Raw genomic sequence first — 19,242 nt, 5'->3', positions numbered from 1 at the left:
CCCTCGGAACTACATTTCCCAGCAGCTCCCGCGGCGCGCACCGGAAGCGGCTTCTCCAGGCCCGCGGACTCGGTTTCCCGGCAGCTCCCGCGGCGCCTGTGGGCCAAGATGGCGGCGGGGAGCGGCCCCGGGGCGCGGGAGCTCTTTGCTGAGGGGCTCCTGCAGTTCCTGCGGCCCGCGGTGCGACAGCTCGACCGGCACGTCCACAGCGTCAGGTGCGGGCAAACCGAGCGGCCGGGAGCAGGGCAGGACGGGCCGGGAGCGGGCCGGGGCGCGGCGGGCCGGGGCTGAAAGGCTGAGGGGCAGGTAGAGCCGGGAAGGGCAGTTTCGTGGGGCTGAAGGGCCTTGGGTGCATGTGGGGGCCAGTTTTGGGGATGAAGGGCTTTGGGGGTACGGGAGGTGGGCAGTGCTGGGGAGGTTGGTGGCTGGGGGGGTGGGTAGAGGTGGTTGGGGGCTGCAGGTCCCATATTGGGGGGGATAGAGGTGGATTTGGGGTGCGGATCCAGGGTTTTACCTGCCCCGCTTCCACAGGGAGAGCCAGGTGGAGCTGCGGGAGCACATCGACAGCCTGGCCACAGGTGAGCCAAAGGCGGGGGTCACCCCTGCACCCCTCAGCGTGGGGGCACGGGGGGCTCACCCAAACCCCTCCCCAGAGCTTTGCCGCATCAATGAGGACCAGAAAGTGGCGCTGGACCTCGACCCCTACGTGAAGAAGCTGCTGAACGCCCGGCGCCGCGTGGTGCTGGTTAACAACATCCTGCAGAACGCCCAGGTGAGGGGGAACAGGGGGTTCTGGGGGTCCCAGAGCCCCCCCCCAGGTGCTGACAGGTGACTTTTGCCGTGTCCAGGAGCGGCTGCGGAGGCTGAACCACAGCGTGGCCAAGGAGACGGTGCGGAGGAGGGCGATGCTGGAGGCCGGGGGCTACCAGGGCAAGTGACTGAGTGACCAGGCAGGGGAGCAGGTATCCCTGTTTATCCCAGCTCAGGAATTGAGGGGATGTCCCCCATCACCTGCAGCCAAGGGAACTGGGACACTCCGAGCCGTGTTCCCGGATTTGTGGGCGCTGGAATAAAAGTGACTGAGAGTCCGTGATGCTCCCACGTCCCTGAGGGGCCTTGGGGACAACAAAGCCAGGCAGGTATTGCCAAGGGGATCTGGGCACCTCCAGGTTGGATTTGGACACCCCCAGGTGGGATTCGGGCTGCCCCAAGTGGGTTCTGGGCAGCCCCAGGTGGGTCCTTCAAGTCCTGGATCCTTCTCCAGCTGCTGCACCTGTCTCATTCCCATCTAATCCCACATGGATCTGAACAAGCAGGACACGCTGGAAAGGGGGGACGCTTTAATGTGCAACTTACAAAACAGGGACATGGGACAGGGACACGTCAGGTGACCGAGGAGGGGCCCAGACCCCCTGGTGTCCCTCGGCCGGTGTCCCCTCACCTGCTCCAGGCGGCACAGGTGTCACCGGGCCCTCACTCTTGCGTCTCCATGCTCTCCTCCTCCTCGCCTGCCGCCGGCTCTTCCTGGTTTTCCTCTTCCTCTTCCCCTTCCTTCTTCTCCGGAGGTTTCTCGTACGCCTTCTCCGACGGCGTCACAATCACCCCGTCCCACGTGGACATCTCGGACGCCAGGTCTGCACCAAGAGGTGACCCTGGGGACCCACTCGGGGATCCCAGCCCCATTCCCACCCGGACACACCCCCCAGCACCACTCACAGCTGGCGTCACCCTCCTGTCCCAGGATTTTCCGGTATCCTCCGTGGGAGAGGATGCGGACGAGGGTCTGGGCAGTGTAGCACACCATGTCCTGGGGACAGGGACGGGTCAGTGTGGGCACAGAGACCACCCCTGTGTCCCCTCCCCTTCGGGGACCCTCCCCCTCACCTGCTGCTCCAGCGTCATCACCGTGTGCACGCGGAAGTTCCCGCTCTCGCATGGATCCGTGATGCCGACGGAGCCGGGCAGGAAGAGCCCGGCCGCCAGGATCTGGAGGCAGCGCCTGCACACGGGACATTGTGGGTTAAAACTGGATCCTTCCAGCAAAAACACCACTAGCTGGATGAGTTGGATGCATCTCCCAGCCAAGCCCCTGAGATTCCAACGGTTTTATCGGGAAAACGGAGCCGCAGTGGGAATTCCCGTGAGGGAAGCGATGCCACGGACCTGTAGGCGATGTTGAGGGCCAGGGGCTGCCGGGTGGGGTTGTTCATCACGGCGTAGTGTCCCTGGAGGGGGAAAGGAACAGGAATTAGGGCAGGAAGAACGCAAGAATCCCAGCCTGGAATGAGAATCCCAACTCCTGCCAGGATCGGGATCAGCACCACATCAGAGTCCCCCCACCAGCAGGTCCAGGATCCAGGGCGTGAGCGGCTCGAAGCCGGGGAAGCGAATCCTCAGATCCTTGAGCAGCCGGATCAGGACCTTCACCCTGGAGCAGAGGCAGGAGGAGGGTCAGTCCCACACCGGCACCGCTCTCCGTGTTCTCAGGAATGAGGATTTGGATTGGGATCCACGGATCCCTGGGCGCCGGACTCACGTGGACTGCGAGGCGTTCTCCTCGAACCACCGCGCGTGCCGGATGGCGGCCAGGGCGCTCTGCAGCACCTTGATGTCCACTGCAAGAAGCAGAAATTCCCAGGTTTTTCCAGCCTGCTCCAGGCACCGCTGCAGCTCCGGGTGGGAAGCACGGCCGGGCGCTCACGGTGCAGCTCCGGGTCCAGCTTGCGCAGGTTGGGCGGCACCGTGGTGATCAGGATCTTCACCGTGGCGTCGGCCGAGCTGATCTCGAAGCCGGTCTCATTGGTCAGCATGGTCAGGACTGAGGGGGGGAAAAGACCGGGAATTCCGTGTGGAGGGGCTGGGAAGTTCCGTGGGAATGCGGGAATGGTCGCGGATCTCAGCCCACGCCGCTCCAGAGCGCGGCCCCACCTTCGCTGGGGTCCTGTGCCCGCAGGCTCTCCACCACCTTGTTCCCCAAGGCTGCCACGGCTTCCACTGGGAAAAAGGAGAAGGAAAAGGAGGAGGAGAAGGGTTGGAGCTCGGCCAGGTGCCGAGGGCCGCTTGGATCCCGCCCGGATCCCGCCCGGAGGGCACTCACAGGTGGGCAGGATCTTCAGGATCACCACCAGATCTGCCACGTTGTGCCCCGTCGTCATCGTCCCCTTCTTGTAGGAGCCCACCTGGCGAACCTCCTCGATTTGCTGTCGGAAGAACACCCCAAAATCCCGGGAATTCAACCCACGTGCCGTGCTTGGGGGGCTCAGCATCGATCCTTAACCCACCCCAGGCCGGGAGCACCTTCCCATGGAGCTCTTTTCCCAACTTTGGCACTCACCACTTCAAACGTTCCCGGAGCCACAATTAAATTGTCGATGACATTGTTGATCTTGGTCACCAGGGACAGGATGGAAGCCTGGGAAGGAACGGGACAGGGATTATCCAGGAACACCTGGAATAATCCCATTTCCAGAGCACAAAATCCACCTTATGATCCAAAAAACTCTTCCAAGGTGCTTATTCTGGAGAACTAACTATTTTTTAGGCCGCTCCTGAAGGACTTTGGATTCTCCAAGCCCCATCCCAAGGGTTTGGGGGAATTTTGGGCACGGCACCTGCTCGGCAGCGGTGGGAGCCAGGTCCTGGTTCCTCTTGAGCAGGGCCTCGCTGAAAGCCGTCTCATCTGCCGCGGGCTTGACGCGGGGAAACGCCATCTCGCACTGGAACGGGACGGAATTCCCGCCGGGATTTTATCCTCCGGCACGATTCCGCCTTCGCGTTACCCTACGAGAGCTCCACAGGTGTCCAGGAGCTCCCACCTGTGCAGCTCCGGGGCAGATCCAGAGGGTTTTAGTAACTCTATTCAAGAATTTATTAAATAAATGTGTTAACCCCCTTTGTCTGCAGGTGCAGGGCCTTGGAATCGCCTGTCCAAAGGGAAAAACTCAGGGAGTTTGCGAGGAGGGAATGATTTCCTCCTGGGAAAGGCGGGAAACAGGCAAGAGGACACCTGAGGGGGAGCGACAGGTATTGGCATCACCCCGAGGAGGGGGGACAAACCTCAGTCCAGGGGTTTTTTCTGTTATAATCCCAAAAACCCCAATCCTGGAATGATTTGTGTCATCATTCCTCGACTGTGTCCCATTATCCCATCTCCAACAGCAGTAAAATCCTTTCGTTTGGGCTTTTAACTGATCCACCAGCGTTTTTAGGGAATTCATGCAGTTCACCCACACTATGAGAACCCAACCCCCCCCCCAAATCCGGGATGGGGAGTCGTTAACCCTGGAAAAATCCTGGAAAATTCCCGGGAATTGCCCTCGGGGCACGGGTTACTCACGACATAGAAGTCGAACGGGATGTGGGGCACAAAGGGCCGGAACCTAAAGGGGAGAGAAAACCCCACTTCACTCCCTGAGCTCGGCAGCCCCTCCCGCCCCCCGTCACGACACGGCCCTGTCGCGACATGCAGGGACCCGGCCCGGCCCCCCCGGGCCCCCTCAGCAGCTCCGGACTCGCCCCGGGACTCGCCTGGACCCGAAGCGGCCGCCGCGGCCGCGGCCTCGATCGCCCCTGCGGAGAGAGAACGGGAGCGGCGCTAACGGGGGGCTCAGAGCCCCGGGCCCGCTTCCCCCACCCCGGTCCCGTCGCCCCCCGGTGCTCCCCGCCCGCTGCCCCCGGTCCCGCCCCGGTCCCACTCAGGGTCCCCCCCAGCCCCAGTTTCTGTCCTGGTCCCGCCATCCCCCGGTTCCCCTTGGTCCTGAGCCCCCCCCGTTTCCCTCTCCGGCCCCGCCGGTCTCTTCCCGTTGCTCCACCGCGCTCCCGGTGTCTCCCCGCTCCCGCGGCCCCACAGTCCCTGTCCCCCCACCACGGTCCCCGTGGTCTCCCCCCGGTGCCGGTTCTCCCTCCATTTCCCCCTCCCTCCCTCGGTCCCGGTATCTCCCCGATCCCGCCGCCCCCCGGTCCCGCTCCCGCCAAGGTCTCGGTCCCCCCCGGTCCCGGTTCCCCCGGTGTCCCCCCGGTGTCCCCCCGCCCCCGGTGCCGCTGTCCCCCCACCTCATGTCGCCGCCGCTGCCGACAATGAAGCGCCGCTCACAGACCCCGCAGCAACCCGCCCGCCCATTGGCCGCCGCTCTCCCCTAGCCCGCCCCCCGCGGGGGCTCTGCCGGTAACCATTGGTGAAGCGGCCCGTCAATCAGATCCGGAAGCGGCCAATGGCGGCGAGCGCCGGGCGGCCGCTGGAGGGGGCGCGGGATCCATGAATGGAGCGCGTGGGATAAGGTTATGATAAGCCCGGTACAACTCTTTGCTCGCCAGCAGAGTGGCGCAGCGGGAGCGTGCTGGGCCCATAACCCAGAGGTCGATGGATCGAAACCATCCTCTGCTATCGCTTTTCATTTCTCGTTTTTACGTCCCTCCGGTTTGTTTTTCGCTCATTAGCGTTTTTTATTTGCTGCACTGACTTCTCAACGCTCCGTAAATGCTTTCCCGGCTTCGTCCCGCGCGGCGAGTCGCCAGCATCGCGGCGTTACCGCGGGTGTCACCCTACCCGCTCCCACGCGCGTCCCCGAGCGCCGCGCGCGCCCCCGGGGGCTGCGGGTGTACCGTGACCGGACCACTGCGCGCGTCCCCGCGTCCAAGCGCGTCCCCCCATGCGTGTCCCCACCCGCGCGTGTCCCCAGCCTCTGCCCGTGTCCCCACCCGAGCGCTGCCAGTGTCCCCAGCGGCCGCGCAACCCCGAGCGGCATCTCCGGGGTCACCCCCCCGCTCCCGTGGGGCTGTCGTGACCCCTCCGCAGAGCAGAACCTCCCACGGAGGTGTGGGGGGCCAGAGGTGCCCAAGCCCTCCCCCGGGCCCCCCGAGGCCGCGCGAAGGCTGTGGGGCTGCGTGGGGACAGCGCGGGGTCCGTGGGCCGGGGTGTGCCCTGCACACTTGATGAGTTTCTCAGGTCTCAGCGCCCACGCGTGCCCGGGGTGGCAGCGGTGGCACCGGGGTGGTCGCGGCCGCCGGGACCCGACGCACGGAGCGGACACATCCCGGCACATCGTCCCCCCACCCCAAACGCCGTCCCACCGCCCCACGGGTGGGAATATTCCCACCCGCCAGCGGGCGGCCCCATCCGCCGCCCATCCCGGCTGGAATGCCGTGGGGGGAGCGGGCAGGAAGGAGTTAAGCTCGGTGTGGATGATAACGGCCCTTTGTGTCACCAGTGGGGGCGGCGAGCAAGGGCTCAGCCCCGCCGCGGGGGGGGGGGAAGCCACTCTCCGTCCGTGGGCGATGCTGGCGGTGCTGGCCCCGCTCCTGGCCTCGCTCCTGGCCCTGCTCCCGGGCGCGGTGACGGCCCCGGCCCCGCTGACCCTCGCCGTGGTGCTGCCCCAGCACAACCTCACCTACCCGTGGGCTTGGCCGCGCGTGGGACCCGCCGTGCGCTTGGCCGCGGCCGCCGTGAATTCCCGGCGGGATCTGCTGCCCGGCTTCACCCTCGGGTGGGTGTTCGGCAACAGCGAGGATCGCCACGGGGTCTGCTCGGAAATGGCCGCGCCGCTGGTGGCCGTGGACCTGCGGCTCTCCCATCACCCCGCGGCGTTTTTGGGGCCGGGGTGCGTCTACTCGGCGGCGCCGGTGGCCCGGTTCACCAGCCACTGGCAGCTGCCGCTGGTCACGGCGGGGGCCGAAGCCCACGGCTTTGACGACAAGAGCGAGGAGTTCGGCTTGACCACCCGCGCCGGCCCCAGCCACCGCAAACTGGGCGAACTGGGCGTGCAGCTGCACCGGCGCTTCAACTGGACGCGGCGGGCGCTGCTGGTGTACTGGGACGAGCGAGTGGACGACCGGCCCTACTACTTCGCCGCCGAGGGCTTGTACGTGCAGCTGCCCACCCTGCGCAACCTCACGGTCATGGACGTGGTGTTCCGCGACGGCGGCAACTTCTCCTTCATCATCCAGGAGATCAAGGCGAAGGGGCGCAGTGAGTGCCGCCGACGGGGACGGCGGGGCGGGCAGGGCGACGGGGAGGGGGCCGTGTCGGCACGGGTGCCCATGGGTGTGCCAGGCTTGGCACGCCTGTGCGGGGTGCTCGTGGCCATACATGGCTGCGCACAACTTTTACAGGGGTGTTCGCAGCTGCACACGGGCGTGTCCAGCTGTGCCCAGCTGTGCTCGGCTTCACACGGGGGTGTTCACGGGTGTCCGCAGGTGTTCACGGCCAGACACGGCTGGGCACGAATTTCAGGGGGTGTTTGCAGCTGTGCCCAGCTGTGCACGACTTCACACCGGGCTGTCGTGGTTATTCACGGCTGCGCAGGGGTGTTCATGGCCGGACACGGCTGTGCCCAGCTTTGCGCGGGGGTTGCGCGGCTGTTCATGGCTGTTCATGGCTGTTCATGGCTGTTACACGGATGTTCCTGGCAGCACACGGGTGCCACAGCCGCACACGCGTGTCCCGCACACCCCCGCGCTGCCCCTGCCCCACCCTGACCCCCTGGACCCCTCCCCACTCCCTGTCCCACCGGGATCTCCGGGCGTTGTCACCTGTCCCGGAGTCTCGGGCTGGTTCTGTCCCATTCCATGGAACGGCTCCAACCCCGGATGGCACCGGGAGCCCCGGGGTGGGCGGTGGGTGCTCAGCCGCGGGGGTGCATTTTGGGGCCCCGGGGGTTGGCACGGCTGGAGGGGCCGTGGCGGGGGCCAGGCGGCACCCCCGGGGTCACGGTGTCGCCGAGAATCCATCAGGGCCGCGGGGAGGAGGAAACGGAGTCGGGAAAACAGGAAACCTCGGCCTGGCGCCGAGGGCAGCGCCGGGCAGGGCACGGGAGGGGGGCCGGCAGCGGGGTCGGGACCCCCCGGCCCGGGGGCCCCGCAACCCCCGGCCGTGTCACGCAACGGCCGGCGACCCCCGGGATGCGGGGCTGGGGTCTCCAGGGGTCTCCCAGGGATGTTGGAGGTCTCGGGCCCGTGTCACACAATAACCGGCGACCCCCGGGATGCGGGGCTGGGGTCTCTGCGCTGTCGGGGCCGCATCCCAAGGGCCGTGTCCCCCCCCAGTCGTGTACGTGTGCTGCGCCCCGGACACGCTGCGGGAGCTGATGCTGCAGGCGGAGCGTGAGGGGCTCACGGGGGGCGACTTCGCCTTCTTCTACATCGACACGTTCGGGGCCAGCCTGCAGGGCCAGCGCTTCCCCGAGCCCCGGCGGCCCTGGCACCGCGGGGACGCGCACGACGCCCGCGCCCGCCGCGCCTTCCAGGTGAGCGGGGTGGGCGCAGGAGCACAGCCAGGTGGGCACGGATGGTCGCAGGTGGGCGTGGACACCCGCCGGGTGGGTCTGTCCAGCCCCTCCAGCCCCTGTCCCCACCCCAGGCCGTCACCATCATCACCTACAAGGAGCCCGAGAACCCCGAGTACCGGCCCTTCCTGGAGCGGCTCAAGGAGGAGGCGCGGGACCACTTCAACTTCTCCATGAAGGACGGATTGGTGGGACACGGAACGATGGGAATGACGGGGGGCACGGGGCTGGGGGGACAGCGGGGGCTGGGGACAAGGGGGGCACGGGATGGAGCTGGGGACAGGGGACAGAGACCCCCGGCTGTGTCCTGTCCCCGAGCTGTCCCCGTGTCCCCAGATGAATTTCATCGCCGCCGCCTTCCACGACGGGGTCCTGCTCTACGCCCAGGCCCTCAACGAGACCCTGGAGCGCGGCGGCTCCGTCAGCGACGCCTCGGCCGTCACCCGCCAGATGTGGAACCGCACCTTCTACGGTGAGACCTGCCCCGGCCTGGCCCCTCCCTACCCTGTCCCCATCCCGTCCCATCCCATCCCATCCCATCCCATCCCATCCCATCCCATCCCATCCCATCCCATCCCATCCCATCCCATCCCATCCCATCCCCATCCTATCCTTGTCCCTATCCCCATCCCATCCCGGTGCCACCTGCCAGTCCCCCCCCCGCCCCACTCCCAGGATGATATTTTGGGATCAGAGCCCCCCCAGGTCCCCCCCAGCCCCTCACCCTCTGTCCCCAGGTGTCACCGGCTTCCTGAAGATCGACGAGCAGGGGGACCGGGAGAGCGACTATTCCCTGTGGGACATGGACCCCGAGCAGGGAAACTTCCAGGTGAGCCCCAGCACGCGGGCAGCGGGGCCGGGGGGGGTGGGGGGGGGGGGTCCGGGGGCTTCCCCCCACCCATTCCTTGCCCCCCCCATCCCAAAGATCGTGGCCAACTACAACGGCACCACCAAGAAGATCCAGATGGTGCCGGGGCGAGAGATCCACTGGCCGGGGAACGCGGTCCCGTCCGATGTCCCCCCCTGTGGCTTCGAGGGCACCGATCCCCAGTGCCTCAAAGGTGAGGGGGGGGGAGCCGCGAGACCCCCGCCCGCCCCCCCCCGGGCCCTGACCGCTCCCTCCTCTCGCCGGCAGCCTCGCTGTCCACGCTGGAAGTCCTGTCCCTCGTGGTCAGCCTGATCCTCTTGGCCATCACCGCCACCTCCTTCTTCATCTACAGGTGCGGGGGCCGCGGGGTGGGGCGGGGACCCCGGGGCGGGGGGCGCGGGCGGGGGTCTCACGAGCCCCCGCCGGGCGCAGGAAGCTGCAGCTGGAGAACGAGCTGGCGGCCGAGCTGTGGCGGGTGCGCTGGGAGGACGTGCAGATGAGCAGCCTGGAGAAACACCTGCGGAGCGCCGGCAGCAAACTCACCCTGTCCCTGGTGGGCACCGGGGGCACCGGGGGGACCGCGGACTGGGGGGGACCGGGGTCACCCCACAGCCCTTCTTGGGGACCCGCGACCCGAGTCACGCCCCGGCCCCACTCGCGGACTGGGGGAGCCGGGGCTGCGCCGTATCCCTGCTCAGGGATCGCGGGGACCGGGCTCACCCCACAGCCCCGCTCGGGGCCGGGGGCATTGGGGTGCCCGGGCTCACCCCACACCCCTGGCACAGCGGGGCTCCAACTACGGCTCGCTGATGACCACGGAGGGGCAGTTCCAGGTGTACGCCAAGACCGCCTATTACAAGGTACGGGGGCGGGGGAGCAGGGGGGACACCCACGACCCCGTCCCCACTCCCGGTGTCCCCACCCCCGGTGTCCCCCCCAGGGTAACCTGGTGGCCGTGAAGCACGTGAACCGCAAACGCATCGAGCTGACGCGCAAGGTCCTGTTCGAGCTCAAACACGTACGTGGCTGACCCCAGGGGTGTCCTCGGGCCGGGGGGGGGAGGCACGGCGGGACCCCGGCCCACCCCCGCTGCCCCCGGCAGATGCGGGACGTGCAGAACGAGCACCTGACGCGGTTCGTCGGCGCCTGCACCGACCCGCCCAACATCTGCATCCTGACCGAGTACTGCCCGCGAGGGAGCCTCCAGGTACGGCCGGGCCGGGGCTGCGGGGCCGGGAGGGCACCGAGAGCCCCATCCCGGGGCTGTGGGGTCGGGAGGGCACCGGGAGCCCCATCCCGGGGCTGCGGGACTGCGAGGGCACCGGGAGCCCCATCCCGGGGCTGCGGGGCCGGGAGGGCACCGGGACCCCATCCCGGGGCTGTGGGGCTGGGAGGGCACCGAGAGCCCCATCCCGGGGCTGTGGGGTCGGGAGGGCACCGGGAGCCCCATCCCGGGGCTGTGGGGTCGGGAGGGCACCGGGAGCCCCATGCCGGGGCTGTGGGGCTGGGAGGGCACCGGGACCCCATCCCGGGGCTGTGGGGCCGGGAGGGCACCAGGAGCCCCATGCCGGGGTCATCCCTGACCCCCCACGTCCCCAGGACATCCTGGAGAACGAGAGCATCACCCTGGACTGGATGTTCCGCTATTCCCTCACCCACGACATCGTCAAGGTACCCCCGGCATTCTCAGGGGGGTTCCCCATCCTGTGGGGGTCCCACATCCCACAGGGATCCCCCACCCCACGGGTCAGTGGGGTCCGGCCGTGTCCGAGCTCTCTCCGCCTCTCCAGGGGATGCAATTCCTGCACAACGGGGTCATCGTGTCCCACGGGAACCTCAAGTCCTCCAACTGCGTGGTGGACTCGCGCTTCGTGCTGAAGATCACGGACTACGGGCTGGAGAGCTTCCGTGTGGCCCCCGACGCTGATGACACCCACGCGCTCTTCGCCAGTGAGACCCCCCCTTGTCCCCCCCCCGTGTCCCCTCCCGTGTCCCCCACCCGGCCTGACCCCGTCCCCGCTGCCGCAGAGAAGCTGTGGACGGCGCCGGAGCTGCTGCGCATGGAGGAGCCGCCGGCGCGGGGGACGCAGAAGGGCGACGTCTACAGCTTCGGCATCATCCTGCAGGAGATCGCCCTGCGCAGCGGCGTCTTCTACGTGGAGGGGATGGACCTCAGCCCCAAAGGTCAGCGGGGACACGGGAGGACCTGCTGGGGGGCGGCCGGACCGGCCAGAGGGGTCTGGATGCGTGGATGGGTGGTTGGAACCATGGATGGGTGGCTGGAACCATGGATGGGTGGTTGAAACCATGGATGGGTTCTTGGACGTGTTGGTGGGTGGCTGGAACCATGGATGGGTGGTTGGAACCACGGATGGGTGGCTGGAAGAATGGATGGGTGGCTAGAACCATGGATGGGTTCTTGGACACGTTGGTGGGTGGTTGGAACCATGGATGGGTGGTTGGAACCATGGATGGGTGGCTGGAACCATGGATGGGTGGCTGGAACCATGGATGGGTTCTTGGACATGTTGGTGGGTGGTTGGAACCATGGATGGGTGACTGGAACCATGGATGGGTGGTTGAAACCATGGATGGGTTCTTGGACGTGTTGGTGGGTGGCTGGAACCATGGACGGGTGGTTGGAACCACGGATGGGTGGCTGGAAGAATGGATGGGTGGTTGGAACCATGGATGGGTTCTTGGACACGTTGGTGGGTGGTTGGAACCATGGATGGGTGGTTGGAACCATGGATGGGTGGCTGGAACCATGGATGGGTGGCTGGAACCATGGATGGGTTCTTGGACATGTTGGTGGGTGGTTGGAACCATGGATGGGTGACTGGAACCGTGGATGGGTGGTTGGACGCGTTGGCGGGTGGTCAGAGCTGGTGATGGGTTCTTGGAGCTTCTGATGAGTTCCTGGAACCTCTGCTGGGTTGTTGGACTCATCAAAGGGTGGTTGGACGTGTTGATGAGTTCTCGGACCTGCCGATGAGTTGCTGGACTGGCCAATGGGTTTTTGGACGCACTGGGGGGTTCCTGGACCTGCTGATGAGTCCTCGTGGGTGCTGCCCTGCCTGATGGGCTCCCGTCCCTACAGAGATCATCGAGCGCGTCAAGAGCGGGGAGCGGCCCAGCTTCCGGCCCTCGGCCAACGTCGGCTGTCACCTGGAGGAGCTGGGGCAGCTGATGCAGCACTGCTGGGCCGAGGACGTCCTGGAGCGCCCCGACTTCAACCAGATCAAGGTCCAGCTCCGCAAGTTCAACAGGTGCCACCACGGCCCCTGACCTGCAGGCCAGGGGTGACCCCCAGAGAGGGTCCCTGGGTGAGGGGTGGCCCCCAAAAAGGGTCTTTGAGTGAGAGGTGACTCCAAGGAAAGGTCCCTGGATGAGGGGGTGAGATCCAGAGAGGATCTTTGGGTTGGGAGGTGACTCCCAGAAAGGATCCCCGGGTGGGAGGTGACCCCCAAAAAGGGTCCCCAGGTGGGAGGTGACCCCAGAGAGGGTCCCCAGGTGGGAGGTGACCCCCAAAAAGTGTCCCCGGGCGGGAGGTGACCCCGTTCCCACAGGGAGAGCAGCACCAACATCCTGGACAACCTCCTGTCGCGCATGGAGCAATACGCCAACAACCTGGAGGAGCTGGTGGAGGAGCGCACCCAGGCCTACCTGGAGGAGAAGCGCAAGGCCGAGGCTCTGCTCTACCAGATCCTGCCCCAGTGAGCTCCGGGGGGGAGGAGGGTCCTGGGGGGCATCCTGGGGGCCGTGCCCGCCCTGACCCCGCCGTTGTCCCCAGCTCAGTGGCGGAGCAGCTCAAGCGGGGGGAGACGGTGCAGGCGGAGGCGTTCGACAGCGTCACCATCTACTTCAGCGACATCGTGGGGTTCACGGCGCTGTCGGCGCAGAGCACCCCCATGCAGGTGGTGACGCTGCTCAACGACCTCTACACCTGCTTCGATGCCATCATCGACAACTTCGACGTCTACAAGGTGAGGGTGGCACGCCCGGGGACACATAGGGACGTGTAGGGACACTCACGGACACACATGGATGTGTAGGGACGTGTAGGGATGTGTGTGGATGTTTAGGGACACGTGTGGACACACAGGGACACGCTGGACATGTCCCCGCCGCTGTCACAGAGTTCCAGAATCAGAAAATCCCAGAAAGGCGGGAACGGGGAATCACAGGATCAAAGAATCCTGGAATCCCCGAGTCCCAGAATCGCAGAGTCCCGGAACCCCAGAATGCTGATAATCCAGAATCTAAACACCCCGGAATGCCAGAATCCCAACATCCCAAAACCCTGGAGTCCCAGAATCCCAACATCCCAAAACCCCGGAATCCCAAAATCCTAGCACAACAGAATCACAGAATCCCATAATTACAGAATCCCAACATCCCAGAACCCCAACATCCCAAAACCCCGGAGTCCCAGAATCCCAACATCCCAAAACCCCGGAGTCCCAAAATCCGAGCACAACAGAATCACAGAATCCCATAATTACAGAATCCCAACATCCCAGAACCCCAACATCCCAAAACCCCGGAGTCCCAGAATCCCAACATCCCAAAACCCCGGAATCCCAAAATCCGAGCACAACAGAATCACAGAATCCCATAATTACAGAATCCCAACATCCCAGAACCCCAACATCCCAAAACCCCGGAGTCCCAGAATCCCAACATCCCAAAACCCCGGAATCCCAGAATCTGAGCACAACAGAATCACACAGAATCCCATAATTACAGAATCCCAACATCCCAGAATCCCAACATCCCAAAACCCCAGAGTCCCAGAATCCCAACATCCCAAAACCCCAGAATCCCAGAATCTGAGCACAACAGAATCACACAGAATCCCATAATTACAGAATCCCAACATCCCAGAATCCCAACATCCCAAAACCCCAGAGTCCCAGAATCCCAACATCCCAAAACCTCAGAATCCCAGAATCCAAGCACAACAGAATCACACAGAATCCCATAATTACAGAATCCCAACCTCCCAGAATCCCAGGATCAGTGAGGTCGGGAAAACCCTCCCAGTCCTTCTTCGGACACCTCCAGGGATGAGAACCCCAAACCTCTGCCTGGCCACCTTTTTCCATGAGGGAATTCCCGGTTTCCCGCAGGTGGAGACCATCGGCGACGCCTACATGGTGGTGTCGGGGCTGCCGGTGCGCAACGGGAAGCTGCACGCGCGGGAGGTGGCGCGGATGGCGCTGGCCCTGCTCGACGCCGTGCGCTCCTTCCGCATCCGCCACCGGCCCCAGCAGCAGCTGGAGCTGCGCATCGGCATCCACACGGGTCAGCATTCCGTGGGAACGGGAACGGGAATGGGAATGGGAACGGGCATCCACACGGGTCAGCATTCCGTGGGAACGGGAACGGGAATGGGAATGGGAACGGGAACGGGCATCCACACGGGTCAGCATTCCGTGGGAATGGGAACGGGAATGGGAATGGGAACGGGAACGGGAATGGGAACGGGAACGGGCATCCACACGGGTCAGCATTCCGTGGGAACGGGAATGGGAATGGGAACAGGAACAGGCATCCACACGGGTCAGCATTCCGTGGGAACGGGAATGGGAATGGGAATGGGAACGGGAACGGGCATCCACACGGGTCAGCATTCCGTGGGAACGGGAACGGGAATGGGAACGGGAATGGGAATGGGAACGGGAATGGGAATGGGAATGGGCATCCACACGGGTCAGCATTCCGTGGGAATGGGAACGGGAACGAGAATGGGAATGGGAACGGGAACGGGAATGGGAACGGGAACGGGCATCCACACGGGTCAGCATTCCGTGGGAACGGGAATGGGAATGGGAATGGGAATGGGAATGGGCATCCACACGGGTCAGCATTCCGTGGGAATGGGAACGGGAACGAGAATGGGAATGGGAACGGGAACGGGAATGGTAATGGGAATGGGCATCCACACGGGTCAGCATTCCGTGGGAACGGGAATGGGAACGGGAATGGGAATGGGCATCCACACGGGTCAGCATTCCGTGGGAACGGGAACGGGAATGGGAATGGGAACAGCAATGGGAACGGGAACAGGAACGGGCATCCACACGGGTCAGCATTCCGTGGGAACGGGAACAGGAATGGGAATGGGAATGGGAATGGGCATCCACACGGGTCAGCATTCCGTGGGAACGGGAACGGGAATGGGAATGGGAATGGGCATCCACACGGGTCAGCATTCCGTGGGAACGGGAACGGGAATGGGAACGGGAACGGGAACGGGAACAGGCATCCACACGGGTCAGCATTCCGTGGGAACGGGAACGGGAACAGGAATGGGAACAGGAACAGGAACGGGCATCCACACGGGTCAGCATTCCGTGGGAACGGGAACAGGAATGGGAATGGGAATGGGCATCCACACGGGTCAGCATTCCGTGGGAATGGGAACGGGAATGGGAATGGGAACGGGCATCCACACAGGTCAGCATTCCGTGGGAACGGGAACGGGAATGGGAACGGGAATGGGAATGGGAACGGGAACAGGAACAGGCATCCACACGGGTCAGCATTCCGTGGGAATGGGAATGGGAACGGGAATGGGAATGGGAACGGGTCAGCATTCCGTGGGAATGGGAACGGGAATGGGCATCCACACGGGTCGGTGGGAATGGGGTCAGAGACGGGGACAGAGATGGAGACAGGGCCAGGGCCAGTCAGAGGGGATGGGGACTGGGCACCCCCCGGCTTCCCGGGGTGACACCAGTGGCACAGGGAGGGTCCGGGGTGGCACAGGAGGGGTCAGGGTGGCACCGGTGGCACAGGCAGGGCCGGGGTGGCACAGGAGGGTCCAGGGTGGCACCGGTGGCACAGGCAGGGCCGGGGTGGCACAGGAGGGGTCAGGGCGGCACCGGTGGCACAGGCAGGGTCCGGGGTGGCACAGGAGGGGTCAGGGTCACACTGGTGGCACAGGGGTGGCTGGGGTGGCACAGGCGGGTCCGGGGTGGCACAGGAGGGGTCAGGGTGGCACCGGTGGCACAGGCAGGGCCGGGGTGACACAGGAGGGTCCAGGGTGGCACCGGTGGCACAGGCAGGGTCCGGGGTGGCACAGGAGGGGTCAGGGTGACACCACTGACACAGGAGGGTCCAGGGTGGCACCGGTGGCACAGGCAGGGCCGGGGTGGCACAGGAGGGTCCAGGGTGGCACCGGTGGCACAGGAGGGTCCGGGGTGGCACAGGAGGGTCCAGGGTGGCACCGGTGGCACAGGCAGGGTCCGGGGTGGCACAGGAGGGGTCAGGGTCACACTGGTGGCACAGGGGTGGCTGGCGTGGCACAGGCGGGTCCGGGGTGACACAGGAGGGGTCACACTGGTGACACCAGTGGCACAGGGAGGGTCCGGGGTGGCACAGGAGGGTCCAGGGTGGCACCGGTGGCACAGGCGGGTCCGGGGTGACACAGGAGGGGTCAGGGTGGCACCGGTGGCACAGGCAGGGCCGGGGTGGCACCGGCGGCTCTCGGTGTCCCCGCAGGTCCGGTCTGCGCGGGGGTGGTGGGGCTGAAGATGCCGCGGTACTGCCTGTTCGGGGACACCGTCAACACGGCCTCGCGCATGGAGTCCAACGGCGAAGGTGACGATCGGGGGGGCTCAGGGGACACCCTGGGGACACCCCGGGGTGCTGAGGGTCCCACGCCCACCCCCCAGCCTTGAAGATCCACATCTCGGGGGTCACCAAGGCCGTGCTGGAGGAGTTTGGGTGCTTCGAGCTGGAGCTGCGGGGGGATGTGGAGATGAAGGTGAGCCCCAACCCCCCCCAAACTGCCCCGGTACCCCCCAAAACTGCCCCAAACCCCCCCAAACTGCCCCGGTACCCCCCAAAACTGCCCCAATACCCCCCCAAACTGCCCCAAACCCCTAAAACTGCCCCAACCCCCTAAAACTGCCCCGATACCCCCCCAAACTGCCCCAAACCCCTACAACTGCCTCGATACCCCCAAACTGCCCCAATACCCCCCCAAATTGCCCCGATACCCCCCCAACTGCCCCAATACCCCCCCAAACTGCCCCAATACCCCCAAACTGCCCCAATACCCCCCAAACTGCCCCGATACCCCCAAACTGCCCCAAACCCCTAAAACTGCCCCAAACCCCTAAAACTGCCCCAATACCCCCCAAACTGCCCCGATACCCCCAAACTGCCCCAAACCCCTAAAACTGCCCCAAACCCCTAAAACTGCCCCAATACCCCCCCAAACTGCCCCGATACCCCCGCAAACTGCCCCAAACCCCTAAAACTGCCCCAATACCCCCCCAAACTGCCCCGATACCCCCCCAAACTGCCCCGATACCCCCGCAAACTGCCCCAAACCCCTAAAACTGCCCCAAACCCCTAAAACTGCCCCAATACCCCCCAAACTGCCCCGATACCCCCAAACTGCCCCAAACCCCTAAAACTGCCCCAACCCCTCCAACAGCCCCAACCTTCCCCCAAGCAACTTCAACCCCCCCAAAAGAGCTCCCAAACCCCCCCAACTCAGTTCCGACCCCCCCAAACCGCCCTGACCCCCCCCCCCCAAAACAACCCCAAACAACCCCAAACCCCCCCACAGTCTCACCCCAATGGGGACCCTCACCCCAATTCCTGGGGAAAAGCGCCTCCCCCCCCCACCCCCGCACCCCAAATCTCGGGGTACCCCCAGCGCCCCTCCCCTTGCACCCCAAATCTCGGGGTACCCCCAGCGCCCCCTCCCCTTGCACCCCAAATCTCGGGGTACCCCCAGCGCCCCTCCCCTTGCACCCCAAATCTCGGGGTACCCCCAGCGCCCCTCCCCTTGCACCCCAAATCTCGGGGTACCCCCAGCGCCCCCTCCCCCGCAGGGCAAGGGCAAGCTCAGGACCTATTGGCTCCTGGGGGAGCGCGGGAGCGGCACCCGGGGGTGACCCCCCCCCCACCCTGCACCCCAAAATCAGCCCAGGCACCACAACCACGGACCCCTCCCCCCCTCCCAGGGGCTGGGGACACCCCCCCAAAATCGCTGCGCCCCCCGAACCGGCTCCGGAGGGGATCACCGGGGGGATGGGGGGGACACGGGAGGGGTCCGGGGGGGCCATGGGGGCTCCCCTCGACCCCGGGGGGGGGTCCCAAGAACTCGGATTTTTGTAATAAAGCTGCTGCGGCCGCACGCGGGGCTCTCATGGGGGGGAAGGGGCACGGGGGGGTCCCCGAGGGGAGGGCTGGGGGCGTCCCGGTGGTCCCCGGGGTTTGTGGGGGGCTGGGTGGTCTCAGTTCGGGGGTTCTTGGTGGGTCCAGGAGGTTCCTGGTGGGTTCGGGGGTGCTCCCGGTGGGTCCGAGAAGGTTCAGGGGGGTGCTGGGGGTCCCGGTGGGTTCGGGGTTCCCGGGGGGGGGGTTCGGGGGGTTCCCGGGATTCCCGGGGGGTTCGGGGTTCCCGGGGGGTTCGGGGTTCCCGGGGATTCCCGGGGGGGTTCGGGGGGTTCCAGGGGGGTTCGGGGTTCCCGGGGGTTCCCGGGGGGTTCCCGGGGGGTTTGGGGGGTTCAGGGTTCCCGGGGGGTTCCCGGGGGGTTTGGGGGGTTCGGGGTTCCCGGGGGTTCCCGGGGGTTCGGGGGGTTCCAGGGGGGTTCGGGGTTCCCGGGGGGGTTCCCCCGCACGCGCCGTCCCCGCGCGCCGCTGGGCGGAGCCTCCGCCCGCCCAAGCCCCGCCCCCTCTTCCCCATTGGCGGAGCCTCTTCCCTCGGCCCCTCCCCTCCAGCCCCTCCCCACGAGCTGTCACTCAAGGCCGTCCCGCCGCTCCCATTGGTCGGCGGGGGTGTGAGGGGCGGGACTTTCCTCCCGCGCTGCGCTTCCGCTTCCGGCCGAGCGCCGCTGTCGCTCTCCGGTAACTTCCGGCCGCCGCCGCTTCCCCCCGGCCCGACCCCGCCGGGCCCTGCCTGGCCCGCGACCCCTCACAGCGGCACCGAGCCCCCCCAGAGGCACCGGGACACCCTTCCCGAGCCGGCACACCCTTCCCGGACCGACCCTTCCTCAGCGACCCGGAACCCCCCCCGGTCCCCCCGGGGCCGCTTTGCCTCAGCTCCCCCCACCCGGGACCCTTCAGCGAAGG

The 19,242-nt window shown here is 66.0% G+C and overlaps 4 protein-coding genes across 4 annotated transcripts in view; 3 read left to right on the top strand and 1 right to left on the bottom strand.

The window, feature by feature from the left end:
• Nucleotides 1-18: 18 nt before the first annotated feature.
• Nucleotides 19-1,191, top strand: SNAPIN (SNAP associated protein). Its single transcript, XM_082298821.1, has 4 exons — nt 19-215; nt 532-578; nt 654-772; nt 849-1,191. Exons 1-4 carry the CDS (start codon nt 109-111, stop codon nt 936-938), a joined length of 363 nt encoding a protein of 120 aa, XP_082154947.1. The 5' UTR covers nt 19-108; the 3' UTR covers nt 939-1,191.
• A 134-nt stretch (nt 1,192-1,325) lies between these two features.
• ILF2 (interleukin enhancer binding factor 2) lies at nt 1,326-5,099 on the bottom strand. The gene is made up of 14 exons (XM_082298818.1): nt 5,053-5,099; nt 4,528-4,569; nt 4,337-4,379; nt 3,612-3,716; nt 3,335-3,412; nt 3,098-3,200; nt 2,929-2,994; nt 2,702-2,818; nt 2,537-2,615; nt 2,341-2,428; nt 2,164-2,225; nt 1,885-1,999; nt 1,717-1,807; nt 1,326-1,634 (listed from the first exon to the last, which is right to left on the bottom strand). Exons 1-14 carry the CDS (start codon nt 5,055-5,057, stop codon nt 1,474-1,476), a joined length of 1,155 nt encoding a protein of 384 aa, XP_082154944.1. The 5' UTR covers nt 5,058-5,099; the 3' UTR covers nt 1,326-1,473.
• Nucleotides 5,100-6,273: 1,174 nt separating this feature from the next.
• Nucleotides 6,274-18,307, top strand: NPR1 (natriuretic peptide receptor 1; the record flags this gene model as incomplete). The annotated part of the gene is made up of 21 exons (XM_082298516.1): nt 6,274-6,964; nt 8,041-8,240; nt 8,354-8,467; nt 8,616-8,751; nt 9,017-9,108; nt 9,205-9,340; nt 9,415-9,499; nt 9,580-9,700; nt 9,933-10,007; nt 10,088-10,165; nt 10,250-10,354; nt 10,747-10,818; nt 10,938-11,097; nt 11,176-11,331; nt 12,248-12,416; nt 12,717-12,863; nt 12,941-13,133; nt 14,280-14,454; nt 16,657-16,755; nt 16,830-16,921; nt 18,003-18,307. The coding sequence occupies 21 exons, from the start codon at nt 6,274-6,276 to the stop codon at nt 18,063-18,065; spliced, it is 3,159 nt and encodes a 1,052-aa protein (XP_082154642.1). The 3' UTR covers nt 18,066-18,307.
• A 694-nt stretch (nt 18,308-19,001) lies between these two features.
• Nucleotides 19,002-19,242, top strand: part of INTS3 (integrator complex subunit 3) — a 44,067-nt gene continuing 43,826 nt past the window's right edge. The window contains exon 1 of the mRNA XM_082298817.1: nt 19,002-19,017. The gene's annotated coding sequence lies outside the window, so the exon portion shown is untranslated. The remainder of the gene's footprint in view (nt 19,018-19,242) is intronic.

This window comes from Coloeus monedula, assembly GCF_965178545.1.
Source record: "Coloeus monedula genome assembly, chromosome: 29".
NCBI lineage: Eukaryota > Metazoa > Chordata > Aves > Passeriformes > Corvidae > Coloeus > Coloeus monedula.
This window is presented reverse-complemented; position numbering and strand designations above follow the sequence as displayed.